This window comes from Protopterus annectens, chromosome 11.part0 (assembly GCF_019279795.1).
Source record: "Protopterus annectens isolate FY-2018-M chromosome 11.part0, PAN1.0, whole genome shotgun sequence".
In the NCBI taxonomy this organism is placed as follows: domain Eukaryota; kingdom Metazoa; phylum Chordata; order Ceratodontiformes; family Protopteridae; genus Protopterus; species Protopterus annectens.
Window position 1 is genome coordinate 443,169,261 of NC_056745.1, and position 22,659 is coordinate 443,191,919.

Genomic DNA, 22,659 nt, shown 5'->3' on the forward strand with positions numbered 1-22,659 from the left:
GCACTGTTTTAGTAGTCTTGGCTGCTTTAGCCCTGGCGAAGGCCTTAATGGACATGGCAGCTGGAGGCCTAGCAGCACCACGTGCTGGGGTAGAGACACCCAAGGGATGGTGTCTGATAAGTCAACCACCGTAGTGGGTAAAATTTCTGAGGTCGATTCAAGAGTTGTAGCAGGGGCCTCAGTTGTAGAATAGGTTCAGCTGTACTTTGAGCAGTTTTCTCGGTTTCGCCGAAACCGAGACACTCGCTGGTTTGCTTTACCGTGGTTTCGCCGAAACCGCGACCACGAGTGTCGGTCTTTATCTTTATGCTTTTGGGGTAGTCGGAGGATCCGACGGCATAATGTACGCAAAATCAGAACCGAAAAACTGTTCTGCAAACTCCGACCGACGCCTAAGCGCTCGTCGGTTGAAAGAGGCACAGGCCGAACAGGCTGCTACGCCGTGGGCTGGGCCTAAACAAGGCAGACAGTAAGAGTGGAAATCTTTATGAGGTATTTGTTTCCCACAGGTTAAACAATTGTTAACTTTTTCTGACATCGGCTGAGGCAAGAAAGAGTCCCCAACGGGTACTTAGCTTTAGAAGTCTTCAAGTAGTATTCGTAGAAGTAATCTCTGGATCCGACCGACCGCACTTGAACAGCTTCTGCTTGGCGCCACGCAAGAAAGACTGAGGAAAATGGCGTCGGCTGATGCTTTTATACCCGAAGACCAACAGAGATGACGTCGGGTGGAGTGCGACATCAGCCGAAGCCGGACCCGGACTTTGGAATCCGGCCGACTGCAGGGCTGCCTGACGACAGGACAACCCACTTGTTATGACTGCAGATGCATCCATGAAGGACATCTGGGTTGAGCCAGAATGCCCTGCAAAACAGCAGTGGCAAAGCCTGCTCTGGTTCTGGAATATAAAGGCAGGTGGTAGTGTTTTGTGAAGGTATGTACAGAACTCCAAGTGGCTGCCTCCAGAATATCTTTGGTAGGAACTCCTCTGACGAAGGCTGTAGAGGTAGCTGTGGCCCTGGTGGAGTGTGATCTGATACCTGTAGGAACAGATTTCCCATGATAGGAATAACAAAACCGTATGCAGTGGCATATCCACTTTGAAATAGTCTGCTTGGAAACTGGCTTCACTTGAGCCCCTACAGCATAGGACACAAAGAGTTGTTCTTATTTCCAGAAAGGACTTTGTTCTATCCAAGTAGAACGTAGCTGCCTATGGATGTCTAAAGAATGTAGCAGCCTTTCCCCTTTGTTTTGAGGATTGGGGTAAAAGGTAGGAAGGTGTATGGCTTGATTTAAAGCTACCCTGGATACAACTTTAGGCATAAATGATGGGTTGGTACGAAGGGAAACCCTGTCCTGATGGAAAATGAGAAAGGGCTGCACTGCCATGAGGGCCTGTAGTTCCGAAACTCTACGAGCTGAAGTGATAGCCAGAAGGAAGGCAGTTTTCCAGGACAAATATTGCAAATCTGTTGAGGCAGCTGGTTCAAAAGGAGGCAATGTTAATTTTTCTAGTATGTAGTTAAGATCCCAGGCTGGTATTGGTTGTTTCCTTGGTGGTCTTATATTCTTAGCCCCTCTGAGGAACTGTCAAGAGTGGATGAGAAAATAAAGGAGGATCCGTGTTGTATTCTGCAGAAATAGCTGACGCATGGATTTTTATGGAAGAAAATGAAAGTCCACTGTTCAGCAGCTCAGCTAGATACTGTAATACCTGAGGCAAGTTCAGTTTTCTAGGGTCCTGGCCTTTTTTCTCATTCCAAGAACAAAACCGCTTCCATTTTATGGAGTAAGCTTTTCTAGTAGATGGCCTTCTGGCCTCCAAAATGACATCCTGCACCTCCTTGGAGAGTAGGGTCTGTTGTGGTGTTAAGGAATTTTCCATGCAGCGAGATTGAGTGTTTTCAGCTGACTGTGGAGAGTTTTGTAGCTGTGCTGAGTCAGCAGAAGAGGCATTAGAGGCAGGGACCAGGGAGGAGTATGTGTTAGGCTCCTCAGCAGTGGATACCAGTGTTGCCGTGGCCAATCTGGAGCAATCAGTATCATCTTCGGTCTGTCTGCTCTTGCTTTCAAAAGTACCTTGGGCAGAAGAGGCAGAGGTGGGAATGCGTAAACTGTCCATGCTGTCCAACTGAATGAAAGTGCGTCCACTCTCCAGGCCTTTGGATGAAAGGTCCTTGAACAAAACGTTTCCAATTGATGATTCCTGTGGGAGGCAAAAAGATCTATGTCTGGCCTCCCCCACACTTAAGTTATTTCTGTAAACACCTGAGGATGTAACTTCCATTCGTGTGGATCTGTTATATTTCTGCTTAAATTGTCTGCCAGCATGTTTTCCAATCCTGGCAGGTACTGGGCTTGAAGTTCGATTTGCCATTCCACAGCCAAGTTCCAAAGAGTCATGGCTAGTCTGCACAAGGGGTATGAATGTGTTCCTCCTTGTTTGTTTATGTACCACATTACTGTGGTGTTGTCTGTTCTTATCAGTAATTGCCCTGGATGCAGGAAGTCCTTGAAAGCTGTAATTGCATTTATTACTGCTAGCATTTCTTTTTGATTGATGTGAAGGTGCTTTTCTTTTTGGGACCATCTGCCCTGGATGCACCTGTCCGTCATGTGCGTCCCCCAGGCGTAATCTGAGGCGTCTGTTGTGATAACTTGCTTTGCTTGAGGCTTGCAGAATGGGAGGCCTGTGTTTGCTTGACATGCTTGGGCCCACCATAGAAATTCCTTTTGCAAACATGGGATTATTGGTATTATTGTTTCCAAACTGTGACTGTGTTGAGACCATAGGTTTTTTAGGTACCATTGAAGTTTCCTCATATGCAGCTTTGCACATGGGATTAAAAGAATGCAAGATGCCATGAATCCCAGAGCCTGCAGGATTTTCCTTGCAGTAAGCCTGGTACTTTTTGCTAGTATTTTGAAGTAATGAGATAGTTGCCCCTGTTTTTCTGGCGTAAGATAGGCCATCTGAGTGTTTGTGTCCAAATTGGCACCCAGGAAAGTTATTTTCTGAGATGGTGTTAGCCTTGATTTCTCTTTGTTGATTGTGTATCCCAGAGAATGCAATAACCGTGTCACATATGCCAGATGTTCCAGAAGTATGTGTTTGCTGTCCGCTTGGATCAGGCAGTCGTCCAAATAAGGGTAAATTTGTATCCCTTGAAGTCTGCAGTAGGCAATCACTGATGCCAGGCACTTTGTGAATACTCTGGGCGCAGTAGATAAGCCAAAGGGCAATGCAGAGATGCTGTCCGCTTGGATCAGGCAGTCGTCCAAATAAGGGTAAATTTGTATCCCTTGAAGTCTGCAGTAGGCAATCACTGATGCCAGGCACTTTGTGAATACTCTTGGCACAGTAGATAAGCCAAAGGGCAATGCAGAGAATTGATAGTGGATTGAACCTGCAAGAAATCTGAGGTATCTTCTGCAGCTTTGTCCGACTGGGACATGCAGGTATGCCTCCTTGAGGTCCAATGTTACCAGCCAAAACTCCTTGCCCAGCATGGGAAGAAGTTGCTGTAATGTGAGCATCTTGAATTTTGGTACGAGTAGAAATGTGTTTAGGATGGATAAGTCCAAAATGGGTCTCCAGTCGGTTCCTTTCCTTGGTACCAGAAAAAGTCTTGAATAAAAACCTTGACCTTCTTCGTGAGTAGGTACCTCTTGAATAGCTCTCATGCTTATGAGCTTTGAAATTTGTAGTTGTGCCTCTGCCCCTTGATTCTGTGGCAGGTTTGGCATGCCTCTCATTTTTGGAAGAGTGTGAAAATGAAATTTGTAGCCTCTGTTTATAATGTCCAGGATCCATTTGTCTGTTGTGACAATATGCCAATTGGCTGCAAATAATGCTAGCTTTCCTCCCAAAGGTGCTGCCAGCTGAGACGTGCTTGGCATGAAAATGAGGGAGTCATTGGGTTTGCTTCCTGTATTGTTGTGCACTGTCCTCGCCACCTCTTGGTGCTGGAGTTTGCCATTGTCGTCCTCTATATGATCCTTGTGATTGCCCTCTGCCCCTTGTGCGTCTGTATCTACCTCTTTGGGGCTTGTCAGTGGCTGGAAAGGACCAGTTTTTTGAAGGCCAATTTCTGCTAAAACGTGGTGGTTGGACCTGTAAAAAGGCTTTGACAGTTTGCATAGATTTGGCTTTTTCTTCCATTTTCCGTAGTATCTCCTCAGCATTAGTACCAAACAGCACATCCCTTTGTAAAGGAGCATCTAGAAGTTTAGCTTTGACATGATCAGGCAAGTTTTGTTCTCTAAGCCAGGCATGTCTGCGAATGACTGATCCTGTAGCAGCCGCTCTACTTGAAGCCTCTGGTGCATCATAACCACATTGTAAAGTGTGTTTACCCACTGTTCTGCACTATGCATCATATCCTGTAACTCCTTTAAATCTGGTTGTTCAGGTTGAGACATTTTATTCCTTAATTGTGATAACAGGAACTGTTGATATTTAAGCATATGAAACTGACAATTTAAGGCCCTCATGGCTAGGGTGGCCGAGGTATATACCTTTTTACCCCACCTTTCTAAAGACCTTGACTCCCTTTCTGCTGGAAGTGGATTCTTGGCAGTGGAGGCCTTCAATCCCTTGGGGCCTTGTGAAATGGTTTCAGGGTCAGCATTATGACTTTTGAAGAGAAATTGGTAAGAGTTGGGTACTCTGTAATACCTATCAGGTTTGACTAGTGCAGGAGGCAGAGAATCCGGGTTAAGGCAAGCCTCTGAATAAACATCATCAAGTATGTCCAAAACAGGGGGTATCGCCAGAGGTCTGTGTTGAGGTAACAAAAGAAATTCCCTAAGCCTTTTCTTAGAATCTGAAAAGTCTTGGCCTTCCCAATGGAAGTGTTCCCTCAAGGTGTGCAAGGTTTCCCCAAAGGAAAAATCCTCAGGAGGAGATACAGAAGGGATGGACTGTTCTGCATCCGAATCCTCAAAAGGGGAGTAAGAGTGTTCCTCTGCATCAGAATGTTCTGATAAAATGGATCCCTGATCAGAAGAGGGAGAATCTTCCTCCACTCTGGGTCTCTTGTATGGAGGGGGTTGAGAACCTCTGATAAGAGTAATTAAATCCTCAGCCATTTTAAGCATCTGTTTTTTAGGCATGGGACCTGGAGATGGGCCCTGTGCAACAGGCCTTTTGGGGTGCCTGGCTGCTTTGGATTTAGTAAAGGCCTTAATGGAAAATGAAGAAGAAGGTCTGAAGACACCATGGGTGGAAGTGGACCTGTCCACATTAGTAGGCTCAACATTAGCAAAGGCTTCGGTGGTTGTAGTCTGGGAAAGGGCCGAGGTCCCAGCGGTCTCGGGTACAGAGGACACCGCCAAAGGAGTGTCGTCGGTAGTCAGGGACTGCAAAGGCGTCTCGCTGAGAACCGGACCACGTGTAGCCTGTTTTGGTGTGGTGTCGGCGGGGACTGCGGGCCTCGCGTGTCGGTCCTTTTCCTTGCGTTTTTTGGACAAAACGGTAGTCGGAGTGTCCGACGACATTTTATAATCAAAAGCTTTACCAAAATAGTGTTGGGCAAACTCCGCCCGACGCTTAATAGTGCGTTTATTGAAGGTAGCGCAAAAGCGACAGCCCGAGACGTCGTGGTCTGGGCCTAAACAAGGTATGCAGAGGGAATGGAAATCCTTATGTGGTATTTGCTTCCCACAAGAAATACAATTATTAACTTTTTCTGACATCGGTCTGAGGCAAGAAAAGTTTCCCCAACGGGGTACTTAGCTTTAATGAAGACTTCGGTTTCCAAAATTTTCGTAATTCAGGAGCTGGCCGACCGGCACTTGCGAACTGCTTCTGCTTCGGGCACCGCGCGGCAAAAAAGACTGGAGAACATGGTGTCGGCTGTGTCTTATATACTCTGGCCTCACTGACGTCAGAAGAAAAAGCGACGACAACCGACGCCGGACCAAGACTTTGGAATTCGGCCGACCGAGGGACCGCCTGACGGCAGAAAACCCATCTGTGATTACTGCAGCTGTATGCACGATGAACATCACTCGAACATCTACATTTATGGTAGGTACAAAACTGTACTATGTTCATCGTGTTACCCTGCTGCAGTCATCACACTTGGGTTGAATCCCAAAGCTAAGGATAGGTGGTGGAGTTAAACAAGGGTTAGAAGAAGCTAGTAGGCCCTGCAAAACTGCAGTGGCAAAACCAGCTCTGGTCTTAGAATATAGAGGTAAGTGATAGTGTTTGGTGAAGGTGTGCACTGAACTCCAAGTTGCAGCTTCCAGAATATCCTTAATTGGCACCCCCCCTGAGAAAGGCTGCTGATGTAGCTGTAGCCCTGGTGGAGTGGGACCTAATGTTAGCAGGTACCGGTTTCCCATGATGCGTGTAGCAGAAATGTATGCAATGCCCTATCCATTTTGAAATGGTCTGTTTTGAGATGGCTTTTCCTTGTGATCCTGCAGCATAGGCTACAAAGAGCTGGTCAGATTTTCTGAAAGCCTTAGTTTTATCCTAGTAGTAACGTAATTGCCTGTGAATGTCCAATGAGTGCAGGAGTCTTTCTCCTTTGTTCTGGGGATTTGGGAAAAAGGTGGGCAAATGAATGGTTTGGTTTAGGGCCACACTGGATACCACCTTTGGCATAAAGGAAGGGTTAGTTCGTAGAGAGACTCTGCCTTGATGAAAAATGAGGAAAGGCTCCACTGCCATTAGTGCCTGTAGCTCTGAGACTCTTCTAGCTGAGGTTATTGCAAGTAGCAGGGCAGTTTTCCATGAAAGAAATTTTAAATCAGCTGAAAAAGCTGGTTCAAAGGGCGGCAGTGTAAGCTTTTCCAGAACAAAGTTGAGATCCCAAGTAGGTGTTGGTGCTCGCCTGGGCGGTCTTATGTTCTTAGCCCCTCTGAGGTACTGTCTTGGGAGTGGATGTGAAAATAAAGGAGGATCCGTGTTGTAATGAGCTGATATTGCTGAGGCATGGATCTTAATAGATGAAAAGGAAAGTCCTTTGTGCAACATCTCAGTTAAATATTGTAGAATCTGAGGAATGTTTGGATCAAGGGGAATTTGGCCTTTAGCCTGGTTCCAGGCGCAAAATCTTTTCCATTTGTCTGAATAGGTTTTCCTGGTGATGGGCCTCCTGAATGACCTCCATAACAGCTTTGGATAGAGGTGTTGGCTGGTTGTTTAGTTAATTTGCCATGCAACCAGGCTTAAAGTCTTGAGCTGGCTGTGTAGAATCTGATTGTCTCGCTGTGTGAGCAGGTGAGGGATTTGTGGTAAAATCCATGGTGGGCCGTGGGCCATGTTCCTTAGAATTGGATACCAGTGCTGGCGTGGCCAGTCTGGTGCAATGAGTATCATTTGTGGCCTCTCTAATCTGACTTTCAGCAGTACTTTTGCTAGAAGAGGCAGTGGAGGAAAGGCATACACTGTTAATGTTTTCCAACTGAATGAAAGGGCGTCCACTTTCCAAGCTTGTGGATGGAATGTCCTTGTGCAAAATTTTTGAAGTTGGTAGTTTTGGGGGTTGGCAAACAGATCTATGTCTGGGCGTCCCCATTTTTGAGTTATCATTGCAAATACTTGTGGATCTAGTTTCCACTCGTGGGGATCCATGATGTTTCTGCTTAGGTCGTCTGCCAATGTGTTTTTCTTTCCTGGCAGGAATTGTGCTTGTAATTGAACCTGGTAAGACAATGCTGTGTTCCACAAGGTCATTGCTTGCCTGCAAAGAGGGTAGGAATGTGTGCCCCCTTGCTTGTTTATGTACCAGATTAGTTGCCCTGGGTGTAAGAGGTCCTTGAAAGCTGTTAGGGCATTCTGTACTGCTAGCATTTCTTTTTGATTGATATGCAGATGCCTTTGATCTGCAGTCCATTTGCCCTGAATGCACTGTCCTGCCATGTGTGCTCCCCAGGCATAGTCCGATGCATCTGTTGTCATAGTTAGCCTGCCTGTGGGTAAGGTGAAATGCTCACCCTTGTTGAGGTGACATGCCTGTGCCCACCATAGAAACTCCTGTTGAAGGCAGGGAATGAGTGGTATCATTGTTTCCAAGCTGTGGCTGTGCTGATTCCATACGCTTTTCAGGTACCATTGTAATTTCCTCATATGCAGTTTTGCAAATGGTATTAGTAGTATGCAAGATGCCATGAATCCCAAGGCCTGCAGAATTCTTCTTGCAGGGAGTTGGGTCTTTGTTGCCATTATTTTGAAGTATTGAGTCAGCTGTTGTTGCTTGTCTGGCGTGAGATAAGCCATCTGGGCCGTTGTATTCAAGCTGGCACCCAGGAATATTATGTTTTGTGAGGGCACTAGTTTTGATTTCTTTTCGCTTACTGTGTACCCTAGGCAACTTAGAAGGTGTTTGACAAATGCCAGATGCTTTAAAAGAATGTCCTTGCTTTCTGCTTGAATACGGCAGTCGTCCAGTTATGGGTATATTTGAATTCCTCTTTGTCTGCAGTATGCAATTACTGGTGTCAGGCATTTTGTGAAGACCCTGGGCGCAAGTAGATAAGCCAAAGGGCAGTGCAGAGAATTGATAATGGGTTGAACCTGCAATGAAGCGGAGGTATCTTCTGCAATTTTGTCCGATAGGGATATGCAGGTATGCCTCCTTGAGGTCCAACGTTACTAGCCAAGCATTCTTGCCCAGCATGGGAAGAAGCTGCTGTAGTGTTAGCATCTTGAATTTTGGTACTTGTAGATAGGTGTTCAGAACTGAAAGATCCAGAATGGGTCTCCATGCTTTGTCTTTTCTTGGGACTAGAAAGAGTCTTGAGTAAAATCCTTGTCCTTGCTCCTGTGTAGGTACCTGTTGACTGGCTCATGTCCATGAGAGCTGTAATTTGTTTTTATGCCTCTGCCCATTGATTTGGTGGCAGGTTTGGCATTCCTTTTATCCTTGGCAAGGTATGAAAGTGGAATCTGTATCCTTGTGAGACAATGTTTAGGACCCATTTGTCTTTCATGATGATGTGCCAGTTGTCTGCAAAGAGTGCTAATTTTCCTCCCAAGGGAGCTGCCAAGAGAGATTTGCTTGGTAGTTTGAGGAATGAGTCATTGTGTTTGTCTTCTGCTAGCTTGGGGCCTGTCTTCTCCTCCTTTCTGGGTAGCAGTACCCCATTGGCGAGGTTTGTAAGGGCCTTGTGACTGACCTCTGCCCCTTGGGCGTCTGTATTTGCCCCTCTGTGATCTGTCAGAAGCTGGAAAGGACCAGTCTTTTTGTTGGCCAATTTCTGCTGAAACGAGGGGATTGTACCTGTAAAAAATCCTTGACCGTCTGCATAGACTTTGCTTTATCCTCCATTTTCTTTAAAACCTGTTCTGCTTTGACACCAAATAATACATCCTGCTGTAAAGGTGGATCCAATAATTTTGCTTTAACATGATCAGGTAGGGTTTGTTCTTTTAACCAAGCATGTCTACGTATGACAGACCCAGTAACAGCTGCTCTACAGGAAGCTCCCAATGAATCAAATCCACACTGTAAAGTATGCTTGCCCACCTGTTCAGCTGCATGCAACAGATCCTGCATTTCCTTGAATTCAGACTGTTCAGAATGTGTGCTCATTTTTTGTTTTAATTGCGACATTAGGAACTGCTGATATTTCAGCATGTGAAACTGATAATTTAATGCTCTCATAGCCAGAGTAGCTGAAGTATATATCTTCTTTCCCCTTCTATCTAGGGCTCTGGAATCCCTTTCAGAGGGCACAGGATTTTTAGTCATGGAAGCTTTAGCCCCTTTGGGACCCTGGGAAAAGTGTAATCCTGTACCTCAGAAGAATCTGAGAAAATTGAAACCTGGTCAGAGGAAGCATAATCCTCCTCTTGTCTTTCATCTGGAGGGGGATGGGACCCCTGATTAGGGTAATCAAATCTTCAGCCATCTTAAGCATCTGTTTCTTAGGCATGGGGCCTTGAACTGTAGACTGATGTACAGCCTTTTTTGGTTTTAATGGAGTTTTAAGCTTAGCATAAGATTTAATGGTGAGTGTAGTCAGTCTGAAGACACCTTCTGCAACCGAGGGTGCTTCTACTGCACCGGGATCTCCTCCTGCTCCGGTGTCGGAAGGGCCTAATGAAGATGGCTGCGACGGCCTAGTACACTCCGCTTGAGAATCTGCAGTTGTCTGGGTTTCCAATTCTGCAGTCGTCAGGGGCTGCGTAGGCACCTCACTGAAAACCGGAGAACCGGCGACAGGCCCAGCAGAGGCCTCGGAGTCTGGCTTGTTCCTAGGCTGCCTGTCCTTATCCTTGCGTTTTTTATGCATGCCGGTCGTCGGCTGCTCTGACGGCATGATATAATTAAATTTCCTACCAAAGTAATGTTGTGCGAAATCAAAACGGCGTTTGATAGTTCATTTATTAAATCTAGCACAAAACCAACAACCTGTGACGTCGTGGTCTGGGCCTAGGCAAGGAATACAATAAGAATGGAAGTCCTTATGAGGTTATTTGCTTCCCACAAGAAATGCAATTGTTAACTTTTTCTGACATCGGACTGAGGCAAGAAAAGGTTCCCCAATGGGGTACTTAGCTTTATTGAAGACTTCGGACTGAAATTCAATTCGAAAATCTCAGGTGTCGGCCGACCGGCACTTGTGAACTGCTTCTGCTTCGGGCACCGCATGGCAAGAAAGACTGAAGAAAATGGCGTCGGATGCCTCTTATATACCCCTGGCGCACTGACGTCAGGGAAGAAGCGACAGCAACCGACGCCGGACCAAGACTTTGGAACTCAGGCCGACTGCGGGACCACCTGACGGCAGGATAACCCAAGTGTGATGACTGCAACAGGGTAACACGATGAACATCTGCAACTATTTTCTCTCTGCACAAGGGGGGCTCATCCATGAACCCGGGCAACACGAAACTCATAATTCTGACTAGTCGCAAATGCAATCATCAAGGAAATGATTAACACTTGCAAAGGAAACCTACAGCCATTGGATCCAACACAGCCTGATTTTGTCAAGTGCAGGTCACGCTTACTTAACTTGGACTACTTCAAGAAGGTGACTAAAACCATGGAAGATGGCAAAACAGTGGACATGCCTACCTTGACCTTTTCAGCACAATACCTCACTTCAGCACTGTAGATAAACTCACTGAATTAGGCATAAACCCATACGTCAGTCTATAGTCAGCTGGCTCACAGACAGTGACCAAGTAGTTAGGATAGTGGGGACTACCTCCCCAAAGAGGCTAGTCACTAGAGGAGTTGCTCAGGGCTCAATGCTGGGGCCTCTCATTCTTGGCATTTACTTCTCAGAAGTCAAAGCCAACATCAAGGGTCTCTAGCTGACCAAGTTTGCAGAAGACTGCAAAATAGACACAATCATCAAATCCCACAAAGACACAAATGCCCTTAAAGAAGGCATGACACAGACAAAATCTGGTGCCAGAGCCATGGTCTAAAACTCAATGCAAAGAAATTTATACTAGCATCCTTTGGAAAGATGGCCTCCCCTGGAAATTACCACATTGATAAGACACCCGTAAGAGCCAGTGGTCAGAGATTTGGGAATCACATGTCTACAGTGGTGAGAAAATTATTCTGTTCTGCACAACTCATAAGCAAGTGTATGGCACCTGGGACCAAGGATGCCACTATTCCCCTGTACTTGGCCCTCATCAGACCAGTCATTGAGTAATGTATCCTTCAATATGCATCTGTCCAGGCATCTACAACAACTGGAGTGCCAACAGAGTTTCATCACAAAAAGAATACAGAGTGTAAACAACAGGTCCTACAAGGACTGCTTCAAAGCCCTATCCATGTACTCAGTCTCCTACAGACTGTTGTGAGGCGATCTATGCCAGGCTTACAAAGCATCATCTGATCCTACTCTGATGGACCTTTTGTACACATGCAAAACAAATACCATCAGAAATACCTGATCAAGGAACTTGAACCTCATCTGCAACATAAATAGGACATACTGGCAGGCCTGGACTAGCGGATGGGGAATCAGAAATCTAGCCCTAGTCTGGCACCTATACCTGTTACAGACAAAGGCTGCTTGTAAAAATGCTTGATTACCCATTGTGTAAGCCTACACCCAAACCTTAAAATTATCCTGGAGTATTAAATCATGACAGATAGATTTGGGAAAGTGTGGCTAGGTTTGAAAAGGTCCCTAGGGCCACCATTAGCCGAGTAATCACCTTTGAAGCTATGAATCTGTACTACTGCCTTTGTACTACTAATGGACAGAGGCATCTCCTAAATGCTTTATCCCATGCATGGGTCCCCTCAAATTATCTATGGTATGATCCCAGTTACTCTCATTATGTGATAGGTTATTGTGAGTACAAAAGGGAAATTGGCTAGGCTTAAAATGGCTTATAAGGACACCTAACCTAGTACTTACCTATGAACGTAGAAAGAAGCAATATACAGAAGTAAAAGATACAAAAACTGAAATGAAATAGGACCCATAAACAGCAACCAGAACAAACTCTGGGGCAATGAAAGGAGCTGATAAATCACTCTCTTCACCATGGGTTCTTACAAGTCGTCATCATCATCAATCCCCTTTTCCCCATTTTTACATGGGGTTAGGATGTCACATCATTAGTCACAGCGAATAACAGCATTAAGATCATATAAAAGGAAGCAACTTCTTCCCTGAAGTTAAAGTGCAACTTGACAGACATGACTTTCTCTTCTTTCTGTAGTCAAAGCAAGATATTTCACATTAAATAGGTGACAAAAGGAAAGTTCTAATGAAGTTCCTACTATGGGGCAAAGAAATCATATGCTATGTCCAGAGGTAGGGAACATCTTATGAGAATATAAATATGACCTGCTAAGCAGGTTTGCCATACTGTTTTGTATTCTACAAAAACAGGAAGCCTGGAGGTGAACTGTGCATTGGTTTCCTAATTCACACTCGTCCTGCAAAGCTGCATAAATTTTAAGATTCAGTTCTTCCTTATGGGTTAAGCACTAGACACCATATATGCTGACCTAAATTAGAATTGTTTTGTGGTTGTGTTTAAGTAAGCCTCTATAATACAGATGACTGCTATCACCTCAAGACTGCTGCTGTCCTGGCGATTCTCTATCTTTACCCAAGGTTCTAGGACTCAGGCCCACGAAACAGTGCATACCAAAATTCAGAAACATATTTATCATGAGAAAGAGCATAAGTTCTGTAACTGCCAGGGGACAATACTGTATGAAGATTCCAACAAATCTGATTTGTGATAGCCACGAATGACCTTGAGTAGAAACAGTGAGCAAACTGCATTCCTGAGATCACTGTAGGATATCCTGTGTACGCAGGACAGAGGAAGAGTAAACACTAACTCTAAATTATCACAAGGAAAATAAGTTTCTGTACAGAATGTGCTTGAACTGAAGAATACAGCATTAACAGCTAACTATGCCTACAGAAAAAGAGCAGACGTAGTTCAAAACATACTCTAACTAGACCTACCAGGGCTGTAGGGAGATTACTTGATGCCATAAAGACAGAAATGCATTCAGGCTAAGTGTAGGTCTTCGCACATGTGTATCACAGTTTTTACACCAAAAGTTAAGATAAAAGGTGAGAAGGGCGCATCTTAATACTTACAAATCACATATGGATAAAATCTGGACCAAGAAACAAACTAGACCATGAGTTAAAAGCCACACAAATATGTGCAGGTATTTCTCTCATCTGATTCAGCTATTTGCTTTTCATGCATACCATGCCCTTGTTTGAAAAAAAAAAAAAAAAAAGAGAGAGAGAGAGAGAGAGACAGAGATAGAGATGGGGATATTAAAGCCTGAATTATTTTAAGCAAAGTAGATACACTTTCACCATTGTGGTGTTGCAAATGGTATTGTCACCTCACAGCTAGAGATTCTCCAGTTTGATTCTCAGCTGGTGTACTTTCTGTGTGGAGTCTGCATGTCCTCCCTGTGTTCATGCGGGTTTCCTCCCACATTCCAAAGACATGCAGTAGGTGTATTAGACACTCTAAATAGGCCATAGGTGCAAGTGTTCATGCAAGATTGTGGTATGGAAGGACAACTGCAGCAAGGCTAGCCACCTTGTATTGTGAAACTTTTCTCTAAATGATTGTCATTGTTGAAGCAACACCCCAACTCCATGTGCAAAAATGGGAAAAAAGTGCTATGGATGGATGGATAAGTATTCACCATTATGATAATATCTTCTTTAATATGTCCACTTTTCACAAATCCTTTTCAGTTCCACTACTGAAGTAAAAAAAATATGTATACACACCCAAGAATACAGTATACTTTATCACAAACCTTCAATGATGAGAGAAGCTCGTTGAGTTGGCTTTTTTCCAGACTTAATTCGGTGCTCATTAATTGAATTTTCAATTTCCTGCAGTTTCTTAAGTGAATTTAGATAAGAGGTTTTCCTTTGCTTTTTTAGCTTTTTACTAACATTGGGATCACTGGCGAGACGGCGAGCTGCTTCGGTGATCTGTGACTGAATTGCGAACTCTCTCTCCAGCCGTTCCAACTCAGCTTCCTATAGTAAACAAACAAACAGCAAAACAACCCTTTTCATTTTTTGTGCTGACAGGATGTCAAGCTACAACATCTAATAAATACAGTGAAGTCAGCACTCTGAGTGCAAAATGAAACTAATTTTAAATAGGTGCTTATCCAAGAGTTCCACAAAAAGACAAAAACAGTTCTTTGTACACAAGGTGAGAATGACTGCAGCAGGAATGATTTTATTAACCATGTACAATATATGGCAGCTATTCTTTAGTCTTTCCTCAGAACTAGTTTAAGTGTTACAAAACTGGTCTTAGCCACATATATATGTGCCTTCATTACTGATATATACAGCTTCTGTGGTATGACTATTCCCCCTTCCCTAAACATTCAGTAATTGCAAATGCTATGACTTCCATTCTGCCAATCCAATTGTGTTGAGTGAAAATGGTAGGGACATACCCTTAATCCCATCAATGTTTTCTGCTTCTGGAAAATAATAATCAGCTTTTTAAAACACACAAAACATAACCAGTTTATTTCTGTACAGAATCTGAAATCAGCCCCCCCCCAGAAACATGAAAAACCTGAACAGCTCTTTAAATATGTGCCTCAGGTTACCATAAATACAAGTCAGCAAATGTACCTTTACAAGCTAAAGTATTGAATGCCCTTTTAATCCTGTTACTCTACTCCCTTCACAACAGGATAATGTGAAATACAGTCCGCTACCATCACCTGACAGGTCACAAAAAGGAAGACAATGACATTTATCGGAGTCTGTCCCTGCCCTACATCTGGTTAAAATACCACAAAACTCAAGACACCAACACAGTCAAAGTACAAAGAACAGAAAACGATTCCTTTTTGCAAAATGGAAACAATGATGAAACCTATTTTTCAATTTCTATGAAAAAGGAAGGCATTCATATTTCTTAAAATAAAAAAACATCTTTGTAATTGCTGCCCTACAGGTATATCATCAAAATCTTTGTGCATTGTTTTCTAGCATGGGATGTCATAAAGGATGATCAATTAAAAGCAGGGTCTCAGTTCTTTTTACTCTGTCCCTTGTAAATGTTTGACTTTCCTGTACATCATTAAAGATTACAACCAAGAAATAATGTCAATCATTAATGCTTCATACTTTCTATTCTTCAGAAAATCCATGTTGATGCAAAATAGCTCTTTTAACTTTTTACGTGAATTAGAGTAACATTTAAAAATTGTCCTGGACTTGTCAACCCATTTTTGGCTTTATCCAAATTCTTCACCAAAAAAATTGAGTGATACGCTCTGTGGAGAAGTCAACAATAAATTATAACATTTGGGTTTACCCCCTGTGTCTTACTTCCTAGCCAGAAATGTCTGTCATTAGTGCTGAAGCCCTTATGCAAACCAATGCTGGTCTTGCACCAGCATTACATAAAACCTTAAAGCCTGCATTTTTTTATGCTTATGTGTTAACTTGGTAAACCCACTTGCTATAAATGTCCCTTTTCAGGAGTGACCCTGAAGCAATGTCTAGTTAAGTGACTTGCTGACAGTAACAGATTTTGCAAATGGAAATTGAGGGAATCACCTCCATGATGGCAGGATGAAGCTTGTTAACAGCCAACAGCCTCAACCTTCTGAACTAAATGGATTTCCTCAGTTCTTTTTTCTCTTCTTTGAGAATTACAATTCTCATTATTAGCTAGAGACTAAATTCTTAATTTGGTTTAAATATAGTGTTCTTTTTGGCTTTCTTTTACTTGACTCATTTTAGCTTCCCTTGTTCTTCTGTTATAGCAGATAATTAAAATTAACCACATACAAGTTTTGATGACCACTAAGGATTGAAAATGAAAAGAAAAGAAAAAAACGAGTCACCAGCTGTGCCTCAAAATGCATTATGAGCTTTCCAAGGAAGAAACATCACATCAACATTTTTACTCCCATGAAGGCATTTAGAGTTGGAACACTAAAATTAGTAAAAACTAGTTGTTGGACTGTAGGCATGTTTGGACTGTGAAAAACTTCAAAACAAGAAAATAAATGTGTGCACACGTGTATATATATATATATATATATATATATATATATATATATATATATATATATATATATATACTATAAAAATAAACTGACTAATGTATATACTGAAATAAGGTTACAACTTTGCTATGTAAAACCTAGATTACACAGAATTATAAGATTGTTTAATCACAAAATATTCAGTCTCCAGAAAATGACAATTATTCCAACAGAAAAGGCAGAAAAATGAGAAAAGGAGCATGTTATAAGGAAGAAATCTAAATTGAACAGGGAAGGATTAAAGAGTTACTAGAAGCAATCTTGTACTGTGTCATCTATCCTATTGAGTATATCTTTATAGAAAGCCTTACAACTATTATATATATATATATATATATAGTTACTATCACATCTATTTTAACATTGCAACATGTATTTTAATTGTTTTTCTGCCGAACGTTGATATTGTATAATTTAAAAGATTTTGTTTCTGAGCTTTTCTCCCCAGGGGCCTCTGCTGAAAAGGGTCCTTTGTGCCTAGCCTGACATCCCCAGTCAACAAATGTAAAATAAAATAAAGAAGAAAGAGGAGGAAGACAAACTGATAGCAAGGCTCAGGGCTGTTGAAGTTCAAATGCAAGTAGATGAGAACTGTATGTTTACAAACAATGTAGGTGGTGAAAACAGTGAAATTAATTAGACTAATGGTGATGGAGATTATTCTTTTGCAAGAAAGTACAGTTGTGTACACTTACCATAAATTTAGATGTTCGGGTGTATTCCCTGTTGCAGTCATCACATTTGGCTTATCCCTGTCAGGGTAGCCCTCGGACGAATACCACAGGCTTAGCATTTCTGCGTCGGTTGCTGTCGCTTCAGGACTGACTTGAGGATGTCAACAGTATAAAGTAAGGCAGCCAACGCCATTACATCAGTTTTGCTTGCCCTAACATGTCAAGAGCCCCCAAGTGGGAGCCAGGTTCTGGTGGAAGAACCACACCAGTAGAAAGTAAATAACAATATGTCCCTTTTAAGGAAAAAGAAGAAACAAGAAAGGAATGGAGGGAGGGAAACCAGGACTGCAACAGTGAATACACTCGAACATCTACATTTATGGTAAGTGTACACAGCTGTACTATGTTCTTCGTGTTTCACTGTTGCAGTCATCACATTTGGGTTGATTCCCAAAGCTGAGGAAATGGGTGGAGGAAGTCAAGGAAACTAGGGGCTGGCTAGGATGCCCTGCAAGACTGCAGAAACAAACCCTGCCCTGGATTTGGAGACGATAGGAAGGTGGTAATGTTTGGTAAGGGTGTAAACAGATGTCCAGGTGGCAGCCTCCAGGATGTCTCTGGTGGGGACTACTCTGAGGAAAGCGGCAAAGGTGGAGGCTGCTCTGGTGGAGAGAGTCCTAACCCCCTTGGGGGCTATCCATTTGGAAATGGTTTGTTTGGCGATGGCTTTGCCCACTGCCCCTGCAGCAAAACTAATCAGCAACTGATCAGACTTTCTGAAGGATTTAGTCCTGTCTAGACAGAATCTGAGCTCTATGCACATATAGAGAGTACAGGATCCTTTTCCCCCTTGTCCTGTGGGTTAGGAAAAAAGGTGGGCAAATGAATGGATTGGTTGAGAGCCATGCTGGACACCACCTTGGGTATGAAGGATGGGTTAGTCCTGAGGGATACCCTGTCAGCATGGAAGATGATGAAGGTTTCCACAGCCATGAGTGCTTGCAGCTCGGAGACCCTTCAGGCTGAAGTGCTGGCCAGAAGGAAAACGGTCTTCCAGGAGAGAAATTTTAGCTCTGCTAAAGAGACTGGTTTGAAGGGGGGCAGTGTGAGCTTTTCCAATACAAAGTTAAGGTCCTAAGCTGGGGCTGGTGCTCTTCTGGGTGGCCTTAAGTTGCTAGCCCCTCTTAGGAACTGTTTGATCAGAGGGTGTGAAAAAAGGGGCTGCTCAGTGGGGAAATTATCAGAGATAGCAGAGGCATGAATTTTAATAAAGGAAAAAGAGGGACCACTATGTAGCAGGTCAGCTAAGTAATCCAGGATGAGATTGAGGGAGGGCTGTGCCATACTGGCTCCCTTAGCCTGAATCCAGGTGCAGAACCTTTTCCATTTGTCAGCACAAGATTTTCTAGCGCTAGGGCTTCTGGCCTCACATATAACATCTGGAACCTGTTTACTGAGGTTGGCAGATTGATCGGGGGTTAGGGAATAAGCCAAGCTGCCAAACTGAGGATCTGCAATTGGAGATGCATGAATTCTCCTGCCCTCCGGGTCAGGAGGATTGGAATCTGAGTGAGATGCCATGGTAGCAGTGGGGACAGGCTGACCAGCAGTGGGTACCAGTGCTAGCAAGGCCAGTCTGGAGCAATAGGAATTGTCCTTGTTTTTTCCTCCTTTATTGTGACCAATACCCTGGGGATGAGAGGTAGTGGAGGAAAGGCATAGACCAATAGATTGACCCAGGGGGAAGGACAGGGCATCCACTTTTCAAGCCATGCAGTGATGCTCCCTGGTGCAGAACTTGCTGAGCTGATGGTTGGTGTGGGAGGCAAAGAGGTCGACCTTCAGGGTGCCTCATTTCTGAGTTATTAGGGTGCAGGTTCTTTTGTCGAGCTGCCACTTGTGTGGGTCCAGAAGATTTCTGCTTAGTGGTCTGACAGAGTTTTGGGAACCAGGTAGGAATTGTGCTAACAGGTGGAGTTGCACAGCAGCAGCTATATACCAAAGGGTCATGGCCAGCCTGCAATCCAGGGTAGGAGTGAGCCCCTCCCTGCAGTGGTGTTGTCTGTTTTGATCAGGAGAGCCCCTGGGGAGAGAAAAGGCACGAAAGCTGTCAAGGCGTGCTGGACAGCTATCATCTCTTTTTGGCTGATGTGCAGAGGGATTTGCTGTGGGCTCCATTGGCCCTGAATGCACCTGCCGTCCAGGTGTGCACCCCAGGCATAGTCTGATGCATCTGTGGTGAGGGTCTGGGCAGCAGGGGGTGTTGAGAAAGGTATTCCCTTGTTGTGGGAGCATGCTGTTGCCCACCAAAGAAAATCTTTTCTGAGGCAAGGTATCATGGGTATAAGAGTCTCCAGATCTTGAAAGTGTTGACACCGAAGGCTTTTTAGGTACCACTGAAGTTTCCTCATATGCAATTTGGCATATGGAATGAGTCGAATGCAAAATGCCATGAACCCCACAGCTTGCAGGATTTTCCTTGCAAATAACTGGGGTCTGGTGGCTAGTTGACAGAAGCAGGCTGTCAGGAAAGTTTGCTTTTCTGGTGTAAGGAATGCCATCTGGGATGCTGTATCCAGGCTTGCTCCCAGGAATATAATTCTTTGGGTGGGTACCTGTTTGGATGTCTTTTCATTGATTGTGTACCCTAAAGACGGTTAGTAGGGACTTTACAAAAGCTAGGTGCTTGAGCAGCTTTTCCTGGCTGTCTGCCTGAATTAGGCAGTCATCTAAGTATGGGTAAATCTGGATATTCCTTTGTCTGCAAAAGGCAATGGGTGGAGCCAGAAATTTTGTGAAAACTCTGGGAGCAGCAGATAAGCCAAAGGGAAGTGCAGAGAAAGTACAGTTGTGTACACTTACCATAAATGTAGATGTTAGAGTGTATTCACTGTTGCAATCATTACATTTGGGTTATCTGCTTTGCAGTAGCCCTCAGTTGGCCTGATTAACAAAGTCTTGGGTCCTGCATCGGCTGCTGTCCCTTCTTCTTCCATGACATCAGGTCGTCAGGGGTATAAAACATGCAGCCAACGCCATTACATCAGTTTTTCTTGCCCCAGATGTCAGGTGCCCCCCTAATGGGAAGCAATTAAATCTATAAATACAAGGATATACCTCCAACAAAAAAGCAAATACACCAAAAAGCTTTTGAGCATAGTAGGTGAGAGTAGAGATATAGCCAAAAGAAGAAAGGGGGCTGGAGGGAGGGTAACCAGGACTGCAAAAGTGAATACACTCGAACATCTACATTTATGGTAAGTGTACACAATTGCACTATGTTCTTCGTGTTTCACTGTTGCAGTCATTACATTTGGGTAGATTCCCAAAGCTATGGTTGGGAGGAGGAATTTAACTAGAATTAGGACCAGCTATAAGGCCCTGCAAGACTGCAGTGGCAAAACCAGCTCTGGATTTAGAGAAAATTGGCAAATGATGATGCTTGGTGAAAGTATGTACAGAACTCCAGGTAGCAGGCTTCTAGGATGTCCCTAGTAGGGACGCCCCTGAGAAAGGCTGTAGAGGCAGATGTAGCCCTGGTTGAATGGGGTCTGATGCCCTGTGGGATAGGTTTTCCATGGTGCTTATAGCAGAAAAGAATGCAGTGGCCTATCCATTTTGAAATAGTTTGTTTTGAAATGGCTTTCCCCTCTGTACCTGCAGCAAATGCCACCAGCAGTTGTTCAGATTTCCTTTGAGGTTTAATCCTGTCCAAGTAGAATCTAACCTGTCTGTGCACATCTAAAGAGTGCAATATCCATTCCCCTTTGTTCTGTGGGTTAGGAAAGAAGGTAGGCAAATGAATGGACTGATTAAGAGCCACACTGGATACCACCTTGGGCATGAAGGAGGGATTGGTTCTGAGGGACACCCTGTCCGCATGAAAGATGATAAAAGGTTCCACTGCCATAAGGGCTTGTAATTCAGATAGCTGTCTTGTAGAAGTGATAGCTAAAAGGAAAGCTGTTTTCCAGGAAAGAAATTTTAAATCTGCAGTAGCAGCTGGCTCGAAAGGAGGAAGAGTGAGTTTCTCCAAGACAAAGTTAAGATCCCAGGCTGTGTGGCCTTAAGTTTTTGGCCCCTCTGAGGAACTGCTTGAGCAGTGGGTGAGAGAAGAGGGGAGGGCTCCATGCTATAATGAGCTGAAATGGCTGAGGCATAAATTTTGATGGAGGAAAAGGACAAGCCCTTATGAAGCATCTCAGTCAAGTATTGTAGAATTGTAGGTAAGTTGGACGCTGCTGCGTTCATTCCAGGCAAAAAATCTTTTCCATTTTGCAGCATAAGATTTTCTGGTACTGGGCCTCCTTGCCTCTAAAATTATATCCATCACTGATTTACTGAGGGATGGTAAAGGAAAGATTAGGTAATTAGCCAGGCTGCTAGGTTCAGGGTTTGCAGCTGAGGGTGCAGAATCTGGTTCTCCTGCTGAGACAACAGGGAAGGATTCTGAGGCAGGTGCCATGGAGCCAAGCGTGACACACTGCGCAAGAGTGGGTACTAGTGTTGGCGAGGCCAGTCTGGTGCAATTAAAATCGTCTTTGGCTTGTCCTGTTTGATCTTTAGTAGCACTTTGGAGAGCAGAGGCAGAGGAGGAAAGGCATAAACTGATAGGTTTTTCCAACTGAAGGATAGAGCACCCACTTTCCAGGCTAGCTTGTGGGGAATCCTTGTGCAAAATTTGTCTAATTGATGGTTCTGGGGGGAGGCAAACAGGTCTATATCTAGGCTCCCCCATTTGCTTGTCAACATGCTGAAAATTCTTGGTTCCAGTTTCCACTCGTGTGGGTCCATGAGGTTTCTGCTTAGTCCGTCTGCCAGTGTATTAATTTTCCTGGCAGGAATTGAGCTTGTAGGTTCACTTGGTAGCTCAAGGCTGTGTTCCACAATGCCATGGCTAGTCTGCAGAGGGGGTAAGAATGAGTACCCCCCTGCTTGCTTATGTACCACATCACAGTGGTGTTGTCCGTCTTTACCATTAGGTGTCCTGGAAGAATGTGGTCCTTGAAGGCTGTCAGTGCATTCTGTAGAGCTAACATTTCCTTTTGATTTATGTGCAGGTGCATTTGACTTGGGTTCCATTTGCCCAGAATGCACTTCCCTGCCAGGTGAGCCCCCCCCCCCCCATGCATAGTCTGATGCGTCTGTTGTTAAAATTTGGGTGGCGGTGGTAGTGTGAATGGTAGTCCCCTGTTTTGGTGGCAGGCCTCTGCCCACCAAAGGAACTCTAGGCATAGGCAAGGTATGATTGGAATCCTTGCTTCTAGAGCCTGTAAATGTTGACACCATAGGCTTTTGAGATACCACTGTAGTTTCCTCATATGCAGCCTTGCATATGTAATTAGACGAATGCAGGAGGCCATGAACCCCAAGGCTTGCAGAATTTGCCTTGCAGACAGATGGGTTTTTGTGGCCACTTGTTTGAAGTAGGTTGTCAAATGAATCCGTTTCT

General features: G+C 44.1%; 1 protein-coding gene across 4 annotated transcripts in view; it reads right to left on the reverse strand.

The window, feature by feature from the left end:
• The window catches only part of FRMD4A (FERM domain containing 4A), a 1,911,200-nt gene that overhangs the window by 141,284 nt on the left and 1,747,257 nt on the right, over positions 1-22,659 (reverse strand). For all 4 annotated transcript variants that reach the window (XM_044087941.1, XM_044087942.1, XM_044087944.1 and 1 more), the window contains exon 17: positions 14,257-14,485. In XM_044087941.1, coding sequence (XP_043943876.1) covers positions 14,257-14,485 — 229 coding nt within the window. The remainder of the gene's footprint in view (positions 1-14,256; positions 14,486-22,659) is intronic.